Genomic DNA, 19,771 nt, shown 5'->3' with positions numbered 1-19,771 from the left:
ATGCAAAATAACTCTCTCATTACTACTGATATGAGAACTTTTAAAAGTTTAAATACTACTGAATATTGCAAGATCTAACACTAAATTAGATATAAAACTCCAGTTATCAGACTATGTTATTAGTCCAATACTGGTGATATTAACAGACCTTTTTTTTCTAATCCTTAATGCAGTAAACAATTTTTACGATTATTGCTCTACAAAAAAATATAACAATTATTAAAATCTTTACCTCTCCTGACGGCTTGCATTTGGGAAAATATACTGAATTTCTCTTTGAAGGCGGTCTACTTCTAGGTTTTCTATCCACTCCTTTAACTTTATTTCCAAAAAGTAGCCTTTTCCAAATTTACTCTTCAGGTGCTGAACAGTCCCAATACATCTGTAATGATTTTTAAAAGAAAGCTCAGACATAAAATGACTTGACAGCTTCAAAGAATGATTTCTCAAAGGATGATTTAAATTAAATGTTTGATGGGATACTTTTAAATGTACAGAGAAGTTGCAAATGTAATACAGAGAGACTCCATATACCCCTCACCCGGTTTGAGTTTCCCTAATATTATGATCTTATATAACCATGGCACATTTGTCAAAATTAAGAAACCAACACTGGTATATTACTATTAACTTCATATCTGACTTTATTTGGATTTCACCGGTTTTTCACTAATGTCCTTTTTCTGTTCCAGGATCTATCCAGGATACACACTGTACTTAGTCCCCATGGGTCTCTGATAGTTTCTTACTCTTTCCTTCCTTTTTTACCTCTGACAATTTTAGGAATTGGTCAAGTGTTTTGGCAGAATGTCTCTCAATTTGGAGTAGTCTTGACAGTTTTCTCATTAGACTGGGGTTAGGGGTTTTGGAGGAAATGCCACGGAGCTGAAATACCTTTCCTATGACATCCTATCAGGGGTACGTGATAGCCACATAACGCTGCTCTTCAGTGAAGTTACTATCGCCCTCTTTCCACACATTAGAAGGGACTGGCTAAATTCAGACTACACTTGGGAGATGGAGAATTACCCAACCCTCCCAGAGGGAGCAGTATCTACATATACTGTTTGGAATCTTACCATAAGGAAAATTTGCTCTTCTCCCACCTTTATTTTATTTATTCCACCATTTATTTATAAGAGTATGAACTTGAATTACGAATATATTTATTTTGTACTTTGGATTACAACCCAATACAATGCCTAGCAATTTTTTAAAATAACAAATATCATGCATGAAAAACAACATTCCAAGTTGTTGAACCATTAAGCTAATTACAAATGCAAATTAGCTAGTCATTTCTTAGAAATAAACTAACATATTTCCAAGTAATTCTACAGAAAGCTAATAGTCAAAAACTCAAGTAAGGACACTTTTTTTGGTATTTTAATTTATTATTGTAAGTTTCTGAAAAGATTATTCAACCTCTCCCCCCAATGGCATGCCTTTCAGACATTTACCTTAACTGCCCAGATACCATGATGGCTACCCGGTCACAAACAGCTTCTGCTTCCTCCATATAATGAGTGGTCAGAATAGCAGCCCGCTTTTTGTTTTTAAATGCAGTTCGAATTGCTCGCCTATAATACATATGTAAAATAAACAGAGTAAAACATCCGAATATTAATGAAAATCTAACTATTTGGTTAATTAAAATTAATCAATATCTATTGCTATAGTTATTACATACTGCCCAACTATGATTCTTCTAACTTCTTTTCCTCTATTTTTGAAAGTTTGTCAAATAAACAGAAATTCCATGACTTCAAATGTTTCTATGCATTAAAAAATAAATTATAAAATTGGACGCTTTTTCATGTTGTAACTAAAATAGCCATAAAATCATAGAGAAGACTTAATAGGCTTCTACCCCACACCTCACATTTTATAGACATGGAAATGTAGGCTCAAAGAGTTGGTCAATTAACTAGCACCATGAATTCCTAGGCGTTCCAACATAAACTCAAGCCAATGTTATGAGAATTAGAATTTATGTTAAATGACTAGGAAAAAAATCTTTTAAAAGCTATTCAGGGCGCCTGGGTGGCTCAGTTGGTTAAGCGACTGCCTTCGGCTCAGGTCATGATCCCGGAGTCCTGGGATCGAGTTCCAGCCTGCTTCTCCCTCTGACCCTCTCCCCTCTCATGCTGTTTCTCTCTTGCTTGCTCTCTAATAAATAAATAAATAAAATCTTTAAAAAAAAAAAAAAAGCTATTCAGAGAGCAGTACTCTTTATCTTAATAATTACTCATATATTTATTTTTATTCTGGAATAAATAAAATATTATTAATATTTCATGAAAGTATAAAGTATGATAAAGTTTAAAAGTTTATGGCAGGGGTGCCTGGGTGGCTCAGTCATTAAGCATCTGCCTTCTGCTCAGGTATGATCCCAGGGTCCTGGGACCAAGCCCCTCGTCAGGCTATCTGCTCAGCAGGAAGCCTGCTTCTCCTTCTCCCACTCCCCCTGCTTCTGTTCCCTCTCTTGCTGTCTCTCTCTCTCTCTCTCAAATAAATAAAATCTTAAAAATAAACAAAATAAAATTTTGTGAGATTCTCTAGATATCAATTAACAGTAATTAATTTTTAATTACTATTTTGTCATTTGTGTAAGATTTTAAATCAATATATATAACTAATATAAATCCATTAGTGATAATAAAACAAACTATTCTTTTATTCTAAAGTATGAAACAGTATAACGTGTCTCAAGTATCTTTAATGTCATACTCACCACATGTGCTGTTTGGCTTTAGGATCCATACCTGTAGATGGTTCATCTAGCAGGGTAATGTGAGGATTCCCCAGCATACTCAGGGCAAAACACAACTAGTTAGAAAGAAAATGTGGAGGGGACTAATAAGGCTTTGCATAAGAAATTTTATGAAGACAGTATCAGGCTCTAAACTATGAATAAGACATACACATATCTGTTAATAAAAGTACCTTTCGCTTGATTCCTGCAGGTAGTTTCTTTATAGTCTTCTGCAGATGTTCTTTTAAATCAAGTGCATTTGTTATCCTGCAAAATAGGTAATACAAAATGACTGTATTATCACTCACTGTGATCATTCACAGTTTTTTTTCTAGAACACTCAGCTGGAACTTACTATATAATTAGACCTCCAATTTACATCATCTTAAACAAATCACTATCTTAATAAAAAGAGTCACTTTAAGTTTGACATTTATAGGTATGTTCATCCTGTAGTTAAAAATAGAAAAATTACCTTTTTATTTTTATAACTATCATTATTCTGTAAAGAATATATGAAAAAGTAATGACCATTTTCTATTAAAAGTATGATCACAAAAAATGCTTTTAAAAATTAAACTTTTAAAATGTGAAATGTCAACATTCTCTGGGTAATAAAAAGCTTTTAATTTTACCGATTTATGACTTCTTTCATGTCACTTGAGCTCATTCCTTTCACAGCTCCATAAATTTCAAAATGTTCCCGCAATGTAATATCTGGCCACAGTGGGTTTATCTGAGGACAGTACCCCATATACTTAATGGAATCATCATCTTCAGTTGGTTCTGAAGAATAATCTCCAAGAAATACCTACAGAAATAAAAACCAATTTTAAATAACTTTTGGCTTAATTTACATTGTGAAGAAGTGGTAAGTGAATTAATTCAAACTCTTTCCTAGAACCAGGGTAATAGTAAGTCAAATTTTTATTCCTTTTGATGAAGAAAGGACATACATAGCTAAGTCAGAGTTCAGTGACATGGCCCAAAAGGGCGATCAGGAATGCAAGTTGACTGAAAAGGCAAACTCCAATTTTAACTAGGATGATCAAAGGACCTCACTGGAAGGGGATATTGGTGCCATGGACGTAAAGCAAATTTAATCATTTGGATTTCTACAGGGTAAGGAATACCCTATAAAAGGAACAGTTAAGGCAAAAACCCAGAGAAGAGTGTGCCTGGCATTTTCCAGGAAATCAATGGGTCAGTGTGGTTGGTGTAAAGTAAGAAAGGGGGAGAGCAGCAGAAGACAGGATCAGAGCAGTTTTGTGAAGTTTCCACAAAGTGGTGATATGCTTACAATCAAAGGCTAATTAATGGCAGGGTCAATATTAGCTCCTACATCTCCTGAAGTTAATAAGATTGTCTTCTACAGATCAGGTTGGCAGCAGATCTGTCCACTGAAACCTGGGAGGCCAGCCAGAAAGGAGTGGAAGGAAATATTCAATGTGCTGAATGGGAAAAATATACAGCCAAGAATTGTTTATCCAGGTTGTTATTCAGAATAGAAGGACAGACAAAGAGTCTCCCAGACAGGGGCACCGGAATGGCTCAGTTGGTTGAGCGCCTGACTCTTGCTTTTGGCTCAGGTCATGATCTCATGGGTCATGGGATCAAGCCCTGAATCGGGCTCCACGTGCGGTGGGAAGTATGCTTCGTGGTTCTCTCCCTTTACCCCTCCCCCATTCTCTCTCAATAAATAAATCTTTTTTTTACAAAGGAATTTCCCAGAAAAAAAAAACTACTTTTATTAGTTCATGACCACTAAACTAGCCCTGCAAGAAATTTTAAGTTGGACTCTTTGAGTGGAGGAAAAAAAAAAAGAGCAAAAGCAACAAAGACTAGAAAGGGCCACAGAACATCACCAGAAACACCAATTTTACAGGTAACACAATAGCACTAAATTCTTATCTTTCAGAAATCACTATGAAGGTAAACAGACTAAATGCTTCAATTGTAAGACAAAGGGCATCAGAATGGATTATTCTTAATTTGGTTTGGCTACACATTTCTCTGTGGAAGTTGATTATCTACAACTCAAATTCATTACAAGGAGTGAACCCATGAAAATATGAGTATTAAGAGCTTACTGAAAGGTGTCAATAAAGCTGTAGGTTCACACACACACACAAAAAACAAGATCCATCTATATGCTGCCTACAAGAGACTCATTTTAGACCTAAAGCCGGAGTAGTCACACTTCCGTGAGACAAACTGGATTTTATTTTATTTTTTTTTAAAGATTTTATTTATTTATTTGACAGAGAGACAGATAGCGAGAGCAGGAATATAAGCAGGGGGCATGGGAGAGGGAGAATCAGGCTTCCTGCTGAGCAGGGAGCCCGATGCGGGGCTTGATCCCAGGACCCTGGGATCATGACCTGAGCCGAAGGCAGACACTTAACAACTGAGCCACCCAGGCACCGCAGACAAACTAGATTTTAAAACAAAGACTATAAAAAGAGATGAAGAAGGGCATTATATCATAATTAAGGGGTCTATCCATCAAGAAGATCTAACAATTGTAAATATTTATGCCCCCAACTTGGGAGCAACCAAATACACAATTCAATTAATAATAAATATAAAGAAACTATGTAATAATAATACAATAAGAGCAGGGCACTTTAATACCCCACTTACAGCAATAGACAGATCACGTAAGCAGAAAATCAATAAGGAAACAATGGCTTTCAGCGACACACTGGACCAGATGGACTTAACAGATATATTCAGAACATTTCATCCATCCTAAAGCAGAAGAATACACATTCTTTTCGAGTACACATGGAACATTCTCCAGAACAGATCACATACTGGGTCACAAATCAACCCTCAACAAGTGCAAAAAGACTGAGATCATACCATGCATATTTTTAGACCACGATGCTATGAAACTTGAAGTCAACCACAAGAAAAAATTTGGAAAGATCACAAATACATGGAGGTTGAAGAACATCCTACTAAAGAATGAATGGGGTAACCAGGAAATTAAAGAAGAAAAAAAAATACATGGAAGCAAATGAAAATGAAAAAGGACAGTCCAAAACCTTTGGGATGCAACAAAGGCAGTTCCAGGAGAGAAGTATATTGCAATACAGGTCCACCTCAAGAAGCAAGAAAAGTCTTAAATATACAACCTAACTTTACGCCTAAAGGAGCTAAAAAAGGAACAGCAAATAAAGCCTAAAGCCAGCAGAAGGTAAATAATAAAGATTAGAACATAAATAAACAGTATAGAAACAAACAAACAAAAAAACCAGTAGAATAGGTTAACAAAACGAAGAGCTGGTTTTTCAAAAGAATTAATAAAATTGATAAACTTCTAGCCAGACTTATCAAAAAGAGAAAGGACCCAAATAGATAAAATCATGAATGAAAGAGGAGAGATCACAACCAACACCACAGAAATACAAACAATTATAAGACAATGCTATGAAAAATTATATGCCAACAAACTGGGCAACCTGGAAGAAATGGACAAATTCCTAGATACCTACAAACTAACAAAGCCAAAACTGAAACAGTAAGAAATAAAAATTTTGAACAGAACCAAAACCAGCAAAGAAACTGAATCAGTAATCCAAAATCTCTGGATGGATTCCCAGACATTTTAAGAAGAGTTAATATCTATTCTCCTCAAACTTTCCAAAAAATAGAAATGGAAGGAAAACTTCCAAACTCATTCTATGAAACCAGCATTACCTTGATTCCAAAACCAAAGACCCCACTAAAAAGAAGAACTGCAGGCCAATATCCCTCATGAACATGGATGCAAAAATTCTCAATAAAACTAGTGAATCGAATTCAACAGTACATTAAAGGAATTATTCACCATGATCAAGTGGGATTTATTCCTGGGCCACAGGGGTGGTTGAACATTCGCAAATCAATCAACATGATACACCACATTATAAGAACCATATGATCCTGTCAAATGCAGAAAAAGCATTTGACAAAATACAGATCTTTTCTTGATAAAAACCCTCAAAAATAAGGGATAGATGGAACATACCTCAATATGGCCTTCATATAAAGGCCACATACAAAAGACCCACAGGTCATCCTCGATGGGAAAACTGAGAGCCTTTCTCTACAGGCAGGAACAAGACAAGGATGTCCACTCTCACCATTACTATTTAACAGAAGTCTTACCTCAGCAATCAGACAACAAAGAGAAATCAAAGGCATCCAAATTGGCAAGGAAGAATTCAAACTTTCACTATTTACAGATGACATGACACTCTATGTAGAAAACCTGAAAGACTCCACCAAAACATTGCTACTAGAACTCATACATGAATTCAGCAAAGTTGCAGGATCTAAAATCAATGTGCAGAAATCTGTTGCATTTCTATATGCCAGTAACAAAGCAGCAGAAAAGGAAATCAAGGAATCAATCCCATTTGCAACTGCACCAAAAACAGTAAGATACATAGGAATACACCTAACTAAAGAGGTAAAAGACCTGTACTCTGAAAATCATGGGAGCTGCTCAACATCACTCATCACTCACCATCAGGGAAATACAAATCAAAACCACAACAAGATGCCACCTCTCACCTGTCAGAACAGCTAAAATTAACAACACAAGAAACAACAGGTGTTGGCAATGATGCCAAGAAAGAGGAACCCTCTTGCGCTGTTGGTGGGAATGCAAACTGGTGCAGCCACTCTGGAGAACAGTTTGGAGGTTCCCCAAAAAGTAAAAAACAGAACTACACTGTAATCCAGCAATTGTACTACTAAGTATTTAGCCAAAGGATACAAAAATAGATTAGAAGGGGTACATGCACTCTGATGTTTACAGCAGCATTAACAATAGCCAAACTACGGAGAGAGTCCAAATGTCCATCAACTGATGAATGGATAAAGATGTGGTGTCTACACACACACACACACACACACACACACACACACACAGAGGTATATTACTCAACGACCAAAAAGAATGAAATCTTGTCATTAGCAATGAGTGGATGGAGCTAGAGTGTTCTAAGTGAAATAAGTCTGTCAAAGAAAGAGTATTTACTGTATGATCTCATTCATATGTGGGATTCAGGGAAGAAAGCAAACGAACATATGGGAAGGGGGAAAAGAAAAAAAAGAGACAAGGAAACAAGCTATAAGCGACTCTTAATGATAGAGAACAAACTGTGGGTTGATGGAAGGAGGTGGGTGGGGGATGGGCTAGATGGGTGATGGGTATTAAAGAGGGCACTGGTGAGGAGCATGGGGTAGTGTATGTATGTGATGAATCACCGAATTCTACTCCAGAAACCAATACTGCACTATATGTTAACTAACAACATTTAAATAAAAGAAAAAAAAAAAAAAGACTGTCTTCCATTAAGTAGGAGGCAAATCACCCATGCATATAGTAATTATAAAAACAGAAATACTGTCTATGTGTGCGTCTGCATGTGTGAAAATTTTATTGTGTACATTATTTTCAAAGATAACCAAAAAGATAATAACTTGATTAAGCTATACTAAAAAATTAATACTAAAAACATAAAATCCTAATCTACCATTAAGAAATTTATTTTAACTAAAAATGTAAATCATAGCATCTCCCACACCCTTATATATCATACCTGGCCTGAAGTTGGTTCAATATCACCAACTAGAATATTGATAATTGTGCTTTTGCCTGCACCATTTGGACCCAGTAGCCCCAAGATCTCTCCTAAAGAAATTGAAAGAAAAATTATCATATGTAAATCAAACTAAAAATGGAAATTACTCTTCTGGAAAAATTATTTAAGAAAAAACAAATACCAGCCTTTTTTCACACAGAAAGAGACATATTTAGTTGCCACTTTCTTTACTTTTCTTGTAAGAAGAAAATCTTTCTTGTCATCATATTCTTTATGCAAATTGCTGACCATAATGGCTGGCTTCTAATAAGGGAAATAGGATTTAAAAAGAGAATAATAAATCAGATATACCTATCATGAAATGACAGGTTGCCCATAATTCATGTCCATATATCATAAGAACTACATTCACTAATAAGAGGTATTATGTAAATAAATATCCATTTATGACTGAAATAATGGCTTATTCAGAAGTAGACAAATATTTTTCAAAGACTTTTTTTCATATTGATTCATATGAAAAGAAAAGTACTTTTCAGATTAATTCCTACGTATGAGGAATTGATCACTTCACATTTAATAAGATTTACGATAAAGACTAAATTACCTCCTCACAACACTGGCAACTCATCAGCTCTTTGACCTTTAGTCTTTCAGCTTTGACATCTTCATCTTCATCCTCATTGTTTGGTGGTTCTGGATACTTCCTATTTTTGGACTTTGTTGAAAGAGTCCTAAATATATAAAGATAATAGATTTTCAAGTAACTAACAGAGTTAAGAAATTCAAGCACTCCGTGGAGAAAAGACCAAAAAAATACACCAATCTGAGATCTGTGATCTTATTTCTGAAAGGTGGAATTACAGAGCTATTTTTCACTCATGGATCCATTTGATGATGTTATCAGAATTCATTCATTTTTCAACATCTTATATGACTGGTATGTGTCATGCACTATTTCACAAAAAGATTTTAAAAAGCACGTATCCATCCCTCGAAGAATTTACAGTCTGGGTATAAATGACATGTCCCAGGCAGAGTGGATATAGAGGGCTGAACTCAGAATTCACAGGAACACTAGAAAAGTAAGCAGAGAAAAAGGTGCTTTGAAAGGAAATTTTGAAGGGTAAGAGAGGTAGAGGTAAAGTAGGAGTTGACATTATGGACAACAAAGGAACAAGAGAAAAGTATAAATAAGAAGGAAGACGTCAATCATACTAAAGTAGCAGATGAGGTGAATAAGCAAAGCCTACTTCATGAGACACAGAGGAAATCATTAGTCACCTTAATGAAAATAGCATCAGCAGAGACGCAAGTGCAGAGACCAAACTGCAGGGACGTAAGGAGTGACTGGGAGGTGAGGAACTGGGAGTGGAAGCTGCTTGGTTATGAGATAAAAGATATACGGGACAAGAGCTAGAGAGATTCAAGTTTAAATGAGATTTAGGAGTTCTGATGTCTATTAGTTTCTTTTACACAAACTCCCTCCCCAGAGAAAAATACCCTATTTAGATTCAAAAGGGAAAGGTACAGAAAGAGAAAATAAAATTGACAGAGCAACATCCTTAAATAGATAGAATAAATGAAGACATGGATAAAAGAATAAATGAAGACATGGATAACTCCCTCTGGGACTAGGAAAAGGCAAAATGATGAAAGAGGTGAATAAATGTGTAAAAATTTCTAATTAAGTCCTTTTGTTTTCAGAGATGGCAAGATCATCTACTGAGAAGTAGAAAATGAGGTGAGGTGAACTGGAGAATTTGAGGAATACAAAGAAGGCTTGGGATAACTATCGAAAAGAGACAGGAAGAAAATGGGGTAACGTGTTAAAACAAAGCTGAGTTTATACAGGATAAATACATGGTATTAACAAACTGCACTTCTATGTTAATTTTCTCCAGCCTGTAATTAGACTTACCAAAAATTATGATTTTTAGCAGACAGGTCAAAGAAATACAGAAGTTGAATAGAGGGAGCTGAAAGAGGGTGAAAGTGATGAATCACATGAGTGAAGCTGAATAGAGAAAAGGTGAAACAGTGATTAGTGGATACTATGAAGAATAGAAAAAACTCAGGGGTAGAAACTACAGCAGAAAAGTCCAAAAAGACTAATAAAATAAGAAAGTTGGAAAGATGAAGTGTTACTGGTAGTACAGGACACAGATGAAGTGAAGAGCAGTGATGGCAGGGCTCTGACCCAAATCAACACATGAGACACAAAGGACAGAGAAGTTGTGAGTGCGGAGAAAATCAGAAACTGAGGAGTAGGTGTTAGAAAGGTTATCTCAGTGGATGCTGATTCTCCCCCAAGATGACAGCAGGAGAAAGAAGGAGAGCCAGATGCTAAGTCCTCAGTGGCTATGGGGAGAATCCAATGGTTAATAAATATGTTCACAGCAGTATTATTGATAATGGCCAAAGAACAGAAACAACTCAAATGTCCATCAACTGATGAAAAGATAAGTCAAGTGTGGTATTTCCATGCAATGTAATATTACTAAGAAAAGAAAAAAGTAATGAAGTATTGCTATATCATGAACCTTCAAAACATTATGGTAAGTAAAAGAAGCCAGACACAAAAAGACTATATATTGTAAAGTTCCATTTATATAAATGTTCAGAATTGGCAGATCTATAGCAACTACATTAGTAGCTTAGCAGTTATACAGGGCTGGGGATATGCGTGAGAGGGCCATGGATGACTGCAAGGTTTTTTTGAGAGTGAAGGAAATTACCTAAAACTAGATTATATACTATGTAAATTTACTAAAAAAACATTAAAACTTTTTAAAAAATTAACTGACCTGAAAAAAGGATCCTTTCTTATTGACCTGCCTCCGTATTTTTTCTCATAGTACTGTAAGAGGAAAATCCAGAGGACACACTGCAGGTAAGGCTACAAGAAGAACACATAAGAGCTCATGACTCAGACTTTTTTCCCCTATATCAACAGAACAAAGACCACATACGCCAGGTTCCTTACCATCACCAAAATAATCATTATTTTCTTCACATGTCATATGAGTTAAGAATTTTAATGGAAACCAACATAGACGTTTAGTAAAATAATCCTTCACATATTTTTCTACCTCTGTAAAGTTCATTGTTGTCAGCTTCATAAAATATAATCAAAGGGAAAAAAAGTTGTTTTTGTTTTTAAGGAACCCAGAATTATAATTAAATAGAATAACATAAGAGAGTCAAATACATTAAAATGGACATATTCAATAAATGTATTACCACCAAAATGCATATTGGATGGCACTAACACACTTGGCTTTTTGAGGCACCTTCATTCTTATGCAACATGGTAAAAACTAAAAAGAGAGTTAAAATCATACAACCAAACTGCTCTTAAGATAGCATGCTAATGCCAACATCTTTGTTATTTCTTACCGATATAACAGCCACCAAAAGCCTATCCCATGGATTATAGGTGTCCTCATTTTTTCGAATATTCTTCCAAGTAATCTAAGACAAAAATTTTTGAAAATTGATATGCTGCTGTGGTAAGATGACACAATGGTATTTGGTCTTTGATGCAGTTCCCAGGGCATAGCTCCTAGCTTCTAAACACCCTTGGAGAGCGACAGAGGTGACAGGAGCATCTTTTGTTATTTAAAATAGGCCCAATCAACCAAAACAGTTTATGCTACAGAGGAGATGGAACTGACGGGTGGAGGGATGGACGGACAGACAGAGGACAGGGACAAACCAAGTGATTAACTAGAAGATGGGAACTTCCAGCATCATCCAAAAGGGAGAGGGCCTTGAAGACTAATTATCTCATTGTGCCTCCGTAATGGAACCTCCATAAAATCCTCCGTAAACACAGGGTTTGGAGAGTTTCCAGGATGGTGACCGCATACACATGCTGGGAGAGTGGCACGCTCAAAACTCCATGGGGACAAAAGCTCCAGTATTTCGGACCATTCTGGACTTTGCCTTTCCTATCTCTTAATCTACTTATTTGCATATCCAATATAATAAACTGGTAAAAGTACATAAAGTGTTTCCCTAAATTCCATAAGCCATTATAACAAATTATTGAACCTGTCAAGGGGTCATAGGAACCCTGGATTTGTAGCCACATCAGACACAAGCAGGGGTTGCCTGCGGATCCACTACTTGGATCTGGCATCTGAAATGGAGGGAGGGGGGGTGATCTGTGGGACTGAGAGCTTACCCCTGATAACCCTGAAGGTAGCCCTGAGTCTGCATTAACTCCAGGTAGTTAAATGTCAGAATTGCTTTATGTGAGGGAAAAACCCACACATTTGATGTCAGAAGTGTTATAAGTAGTAGTTTTCTTTTTTTGAGTAGTTTTCTCAAAGCTGCAATGTGTAGCAATATTTAGATTAAAATGCATTTTGTTCAGCAAACATGTATTCTCTATACATAAGATAGCTATTAATATTAATAGCTTGATTTCTACTTAGATTAAGATCTTCCCCACACCAAAATATTTCCATCTGGAGATGTATAAATTAAACATATTAAACCGAAGCAAAAAAGAAAGTGGGGGGGAAGGGAGGGTCAGCATGTAGAATTAAGTCAGTAATCATTCTAAATCAGTAATTCATCATTTAATTTTTTTTCTAATCACATGCAAATATTTTCAATTATCCAGGCTTAATTAAACTAACATTTTATTTTTTCTTTGAAAAAAAGTCTCTTACACTTTATTTTCTCTTATCCCTTTATAGCACAATACATTATTTAATCCCTGAAAAACTCCCCCAAAACAGATACGGACTGAAGTCAGATCATACTTGGAATTTCTGTACATCCTTTTGGGAATCAAAGAACAGGTAACAGACATACTCCTCCTTTGAGATTTTACAGCTTAAAGACATGCATGAAAAGATTTCACAGTAATCTTAAACTACTGCTTAATAATTCAAATCAAGTAAATAGGAGCTAAGCTAATATTTTTTTAAACTATATTCAGTATAAGAACTAAGATCTCGGGGCGCCTGTGTGGCTCAGTCAGTTAAGCATCTGCCTTCGGCTCAGGTCATGATCTCAGGGTCCTGGGATCGAGCCCCAATCGGGCTTCCTGCTCAGCGGGGAGCATGCTTCACCCTCTACCCGCTGCTCGCGCTCTTTCTCTCTCTCTCTCTCAAATAAATAAAATCTTAAAAAAAAAAAGAACTAAGATCTCAAAGATTGACAGTATTTATGCTTTACAAATATTAAAACATATAAAAGACCTACCTTTATGAAACAAATCAGACAACCTAGAAGTGGATAGATTGGAATGACTATGGAAAAGGTATAATGAAGAACAGCCGTAACTGTGTATCCCATAAAGAACGTTATTTCAGTGATTGCAATGCAAGCCAATGCTGTCTAAAGGAAAAAAATGAGAAAACAAGTAAAAAAGTATTTAGCAATTTCATACAATCCCATTTGTAAGTTTTGCCTCGGCATTTATTATGTTTTCAATCCTCTAATGAAACATGGAACCACAGATGATGCTCAGCCGGGAAGCACCAGGCTCGCTGTTCTGCCACCGGCATCCTTGCCATGTAATTCTTAAATGCCTTCAGTACCAGCCCTTTGTGGAATGGATGATGCAGAAGACAAATACACACACAAAAAATGCTGCCTGCCATCAACCTAAGTTCTGTACTTAGAAAAGACACCATAACATTTTGAACATAATCTTGAAAGAGTTCATGACTTTCAAGTAAGCTACTGTGAAAAGTTGGGGTGAAATAATACAAAACATGACTTACCACAGAATAGATAAATGACCAAAACTCTTTGGTATTCAAAATTTTTTTAAAAGTGAAGGAGGTAACATAGGTAAACAGAATGACTGATGGAACATAACCAATAAGGCAAAAAACCTATAAAACAGAAATATGTATTTTTATGTAAAAATATGAATAGCTAGCAGTACATATGATATAAAACACCAGTTGTATCAAAATATTAAGGAATGATTATTCTTCAAATTTTATTGCTCAACCAATCGCTCCAAAAACTGAAATTGTAGTTACTTGAGGAATTACCATGCACATTCTTCCTAAATCAGTAAAACTCACACTTTTAACTACCTGTTAACACAACCCTGAATAAGTAATTTACACTGAACACTTACGTTCTTTTTTATGTCAGTTGAAATGCTGTCTCTAATCATGTTATAAAAACAAGTATACTAGCTGGTTACAACTTTATCCTTCTCAATCAACTATTAGCAACCATTTCAATATACAGCACTCAATGAATTTGGTAAATATTTAAGAAAAATTTATTAATTTATAAAGCAGAAATTTACATGTAAAGTCAGTATTATCTCTGGCAAAACGATAAAATTACTTTCAGTAACCCCAACCTCACCTAGTTCTATTTTCCCTTTTTCCTAATATAAATCATTCACATGAAGGGTCTAGTATCAGTCATATACATGTGAACACGAATGTAAGTCATACTCTTCCTTAGTATTTTAAGGGACATTTTAAAGTATGGAATAAAAGCGCTTCTTTGTGAAATTATTTTCAGACATAGAGACAAGGAAGACATTTTAAGGAAGGACTGTTTAATTATTCCTGATTACACACAAGTATGCAGTCTACAGAAAAGACCACCTCAGTCTCAAGGAATTATTTCATAATGATAGCTAGTTGTTGTTTTTGAATCATGGAACACTGCATCAAAAACTAATGATGTAATATATGGTGATTAACATAACAATAAAAAAATTTAAAAAAAAAACCACTTACAGTAACATAAATTGCATTATCAGTATCATATACAATAATTAAAATAGATACTGGTTCTACTTTTTATAAAAAAATTTATATTCACATTACTTGATGAACCACTTGTCATGTTTATAAATACTTAGTTTTTTAAAATAACATTTCATTTATAAATAGCATGAATGCAAGTAATGTTAACTTACCACAGAAAGGAACTTTATAGCATAAAAATATAATCCATAATGAAATGCAAATAAACTTCCTAGCATCAAAATAAGAACAAGAAAAAATAAGGGGATATCAACAATAGCTTGTCCAATCCAATATGCAGATGGCAAAAGCCCTGAAAGTTTAAGTTGGGTATAAGCTTTGATCTACAAAACAAAAAGAGGGAGGAGGGAAACTGATTATAATTGTAAACATTTTACACACAAAAAACTCTAGCAAATTATTGTGGAACTCTTCATTTTACATCAACAAAACAATACAGGTCACATTCTAGATCGCTAGGTAATAAAAACCCTCCTACAATATAAATTCCATATAGTCTTTAATTTGGCTCAGTTCTGAGATGTAACAATTTTGACAAAATTTTTCAGAATCAGAATACAGTAGAATTAAGAAACACAAAACTAAAATAAAGCAAAAGGTGTCATGGGAGTTATAGCTGTGCAAACAATATGCAGCCAAAACGGTGTTGCTTTTACAACTCTGGAAGTAGATGAAAGATATGTTTAAACAGAAAAGAGATTCTCATTTTTAAAAATTAACCTTTCAGGAAAACACTAATAAACTGCCAAGTGTCTTCAGGATTTACATAAGGCTTTCAGCTGAAGTGTGAAACTCTATACTGATAACTCATTTTTAGCCTTTTATATCCTCCTGTGTAGTACAAAAACTTAAGTTGTTATTACTATAAGTAATTAGCATTTTCATGTATACAAACAGTAAACCTAAATGATCTGAGTTTTCCTCTCTCATCCTCTCATTATAATTTGAAATTTTAAAAATCTTTTATAAATCCAAATACCTAACAATTTTACTCAACTGATTTTTGGCATCTATAAAAACATATACTCCTAATAATTAAATATATTATAAGAAAGAGCTAGCCACTCCAGCAACCCTCAGTTTGTTTCCTGAGGTTAAGAATTCCTCATATCAGTGAGGTCATATGATACATGTCTTTCTCTGGGGAGGGTTGGGTGGCTGGGTGATAGACATTGGGGAGGGTATGGGCTATGGTGAGCGCTGTGAATTGTGCAAGACTGTTGAATCACAGATCTGTACCTCTGAAACAAATAATGCAATATATGTTAAGAAAAAAAGGAGGGGGAGATGAACCATGAGAGACGATGGACTCTGAAAAACAAACTGAGGGTTCTAGAGGGGAGGAGGGTAGGGGGATGGGTTAGCCTGGAAAAAAAAAGATAGCAGGAGGGGAAGAATGAAGGGGAGTAAATCTGAGGGGGAGGTGAACCATGAGAGGCGATGGACTCTGAAAAACAAACTGAGGGTTCTAGAGGAGAGGAGGGTAGGGGGATGGGTTAGCCTGGTGATGGGTATTAAAGAGGGCATGTTCTGCGTGGAGCACTGGGTGTTATGCACAAACAATGAATCATGGAACACTACATCAAAAACTAATGATGTAATGTATGGTGATTAACATAACAAAAAATAAAAAAAAAGAAAGAGCTAGCCATAGAGATAACAGAAATATGAAATATAAAGATTAGTTAAGAAGAGAAGTGATAAAAAATGGACAACTTTTGAGTTCAATGAATTATAAGAACAAAAATATAAAAAATATAAGAAAACATAAACCCAGTCAAATAGAGTTATTCTGGATCATCCATGCTTTTGTCATTCATATAATGCTGGTGGGAACATAAAACAGAATATCCACTCTGGAAAACTGTTTGACTATTTCTTTTAAAACTAAACACGGGGGGGCGGAGCAAGATGGCGGAGGAATAGGAGACCTAGATTTCGTCTGGTCTCAGGAATTCAGCTGAATAGGGATCAAACCATTCTGAACACCTACGAACTCAACAGGAGATCGAACAGGAGAGTAGCAACAACTCTCTGAACAGAGAAGCGGCCACTTACTGGAAGGTAGGGCGTGCGGAGAAGTGAATCCGAGGCGATATTCAGGAGGATAGACAGCGGGGGAGGGGACTCCGCCGGCCGCTTCTGGCAAGTGATAGAGTCGCGGAGCACAAAATCGGACCTTTTAGAAGTTGGCTCGGCGGAGGGACGTGCTGCAGTGGCTAAGCGGGGGGTGGAATCCTCCTGGGACAGTGTGGTCTCAGGACCCTTGGGGTCACAGAGAGACCGGGGGTGCCTGAGTGCGCCAGAGCTCCCAGGTATCAGAGCGGGGAAGCCGGCTGCAGAGACGGAGCAGAGTCGCGGGCTCTCAGCTCGGGGTTGCCATAAACTGTGATCTGCGGCCCAGTCGGGGCACGGCTCCCCCAGCAGGGACCCAACAAGCAGCAGATCCGGAGAGACTCCCCTTCCTTCCCGGGGAGGAGCGGTGCGGGAACGCACTGCAGGGATCTGCTGGGTTTGGAGACTCCGTGCGGGGTCGGGTGCCAGAGATAGCAACGCTCGATCACAGGCCGGATGAGCACGGAGTGCGGCCAGAGACCGAGGACACGGGAGTGACTGCTTTTCTCTGGGGGCACACTGAGGAGCGGGGCCCCGAGTTCTCAGCTCCTCCGGGTGGAGATTGGGAGGCCACCATTTCTGCCCTGGTCCTCCAAAGCTGTACCGAGAGCTTGCAGGGAACAAAAGCTCCTGAGAGCAAACCGGAGCAGCTCCCTTAGCCCGGACCGACAAGGGCGGGGCAATTCCGCCTCGGGCAAAGACATTTGGAAACCACAGCAACAGGCCCCTCCCCCAGAAGATCAGCACAAACAGCCAGCAAGCCAAGACCAAGTTGATCAATCACTGAGAATGGGAGAACTCCAGCGCTAGGGGAATACTGCACATAGATTCACGGCTTTTTTTTTTTTTTTTTTTAACCATGATTCATTATTTCATCAAAGTTAATTTTTGTTGACTTTTTTATTTTTCTTTTTCCCTTTTTCAACCAACATCTTATCAATCCCTTTTTAAAAAAAAAAAAAACATTTTTTATTTTTCATTTTTAGAGTCATATTTTATCCCTTCATAGTAGTTACCCTTATTTTTGGCATATATATATAAGTTGTTCTCTCTTTAAAGTTTTGAGGTACAGTTTCTTCTAACAGATCAAAATATACCCTAAATCACTAGTGTATGGCTTTGTTCTAGTCTCCTGCCTGATCACATTCTCTCCCTTTTTCCTTTTTTTTTCTTTTCTTTTTTTTCTTAAATCTTCTTTCTTTTTTCAAACAACTTATCTTACCAAGTCCTTTTATAAAATCTTCAATAATTTTCATCTTTACAGTCATCTTCCATCCCTTCATTGTATCAACCCTTATTTTATACATATATGTCTTTCTTCCTTTAAAATTTTAGGAGGCACTTTTTTCTAACAGACCAAAATACGCCCCAAATCTAGTGTGTGGCACTGATCTATGCACTAGCCTGATCATATTTGATCATATTCTGCTTTTTTTGTATTGTTCTTTTTTTGTTTTTATCTTTTTTTTCTTTTTTTTTTTTCTCTTTTTCTCTTTCTTTTTTCTTTCTTTCCCTTTCTTTTCCCCTGGTTTCAGGTCTTTTCTGATTTGTATACAGTATATTTGCTGGGGACGTTGTAAACCTGTTAGCATTTTGTTCTCTCATTCATCTATTCTCCTCTGGACAAAATGACAAGACGAAAGAAATCACCTCAGCAAAAAGAACAAGAGGTAGTACCGTCAGCCAGAGACCTACTCAATACGGACATTAGTACGATGTTGGACCTAGAGTTCAGAATCATGACTTTAAAGATACTAGCTGGGCTTGAAAAAAGTGTGGAAGTTATTAGAGAAACCCTTTCTGGAGAAATAAAAGAACTAAAATCTAACCAAATCGAAATCAAAAAGGCTATTGATGAGGTGCAATCAAAAATGGGGGCACTAAATGCTAGGATAAATGAGGCAGAAGAGAGAATCAGCGATATAGAAGACCAAATGATGGAAAATAAAGAGGCTGAGAAAAAGAGAGAGAAACAACTACAGGATCACGAGGGCAGAATTCGAGAGATAAGCAATACGATAAGACGAAACAACATTAGAATAATTGGGATCCCAGAAGAAGAAGAGAGAGAGAGAGGAGCAGAAGGTATATTGGAGCAAATTATAGCAGAGAACTTCCCTAATGTGAGGAAGGAAACAGGCATTACAATCCAGGAGGCACAGAGAACCCCTCTCAAAATCAATAATAATAGGTCAACACCCCGACATCTAATAGTAAATCTTACGAGTCTCAGAGACAAAGAGAAAATCCTGAAAGCAGCTCGGGAGAACAGATATGTAACCTACAATGGTAGAAACATTAGATTGGCAACAGACCTATCCACAGAGACCTGGCAGGCCAGAAAGGACTGGCAAGATATCTTCAGAGCACTAAACGAGAAAAATATGCAGCCAAGAATACTATATCCAGCTAGGCTATCACTGAAAATAGAAGGAGAGATAAAAAGCTTCCAGAACAAACAAAAACTAAAGGAATTTGCAAACACGAAACCAGTCCTCCAAGAAATATTGAGAGGGGTCCTCTAAGCAAAGAGAGAA

At 36.5% G+C, this 19,771-nt stretch overlaps 1 protein-coding gene across 4 annotated transcripts in view; it reads right to left on the bottom strand.

Annotated features, from left to right (window-relative positions):
• ABCA5 (ATP binding cassette subfamily A member 5) overlaps positions 1–19,771 on the bottom strand; it is a 140,914-nt gene that overhangs the window by 2,317 nt on the left and 118,826 nt on the right. For all 4 annotated transcript variants that reach the window (XM_073883197.1, XM_073883196.1, XM_025889901.2 and 1 more), the window contains exons 24-36: positions 15,272–15,442; positions 14,100–14,213; positions 13,576–13,710; positions 11,755–11,829; positions 11,163–11,254; positions 8,963–9,089; positions 8,541–8,658; positions 8,353–8,444; positions 3,391–3,566; positions 2,947–3,022; positions 2,735–2,829; positions 1,461–1,580; positions 233–382 (exon numbers count right to left, since the gene is read on the bottom strand). In XM_073883197.1, coding sequence (XP_073739298.1) covers positions 233–382; positions 1,461–1,580; positions 2,735–2,829; positions 2,947–3,022; positions 3,391–3,566; positions 8,353–8,444; positions 8,541–8,658; positions 8,963–9,089; positions 11,163–11,254; positions 11,755–11,829; positions 13,576–13,710; positions 14,100–14,213; positions 15,272–15,442 — 1,541 coding nt within the window. The remainder of the gene's footprint in view (positions 1–232; positions 383–1,460; positions 1,581–2,734; positions 2,830–2,946; positions 3,023–3,390; positions 3,567–8,352; positions 8,445–8,540; positions 8,659–8,962; positions 9,090–11,162; positions 11,255–11,754; positions 11,830–13,575; positions 13,711–14,099; positions 14,214–15,271; positions 15,443–19,771) is intronic.

The sequence above is a fragment of the Callorhinus ursinus genome, unplaced genomic scaffold (assembly GCF_003265705.2).
Source record: "Callorhinus ursinus isolate GAN/ISIS: 27379988/994484 unplaced genomic scaffold, GSC_fseal_2.0 scaffold50, whole genome shotgun sequence".
Lineage (NCBI taxonomy): Eukaryota > Metazoa > Chordata > Mammalia > Carnivora > Otariidae > Callorhinus > Callorhinus ursinus.
The sequence above is the reverse complement of the archived record's forward strand: the minus strand, read 5'-3'. Positions and strand labels throughout refer to the sequence as shown.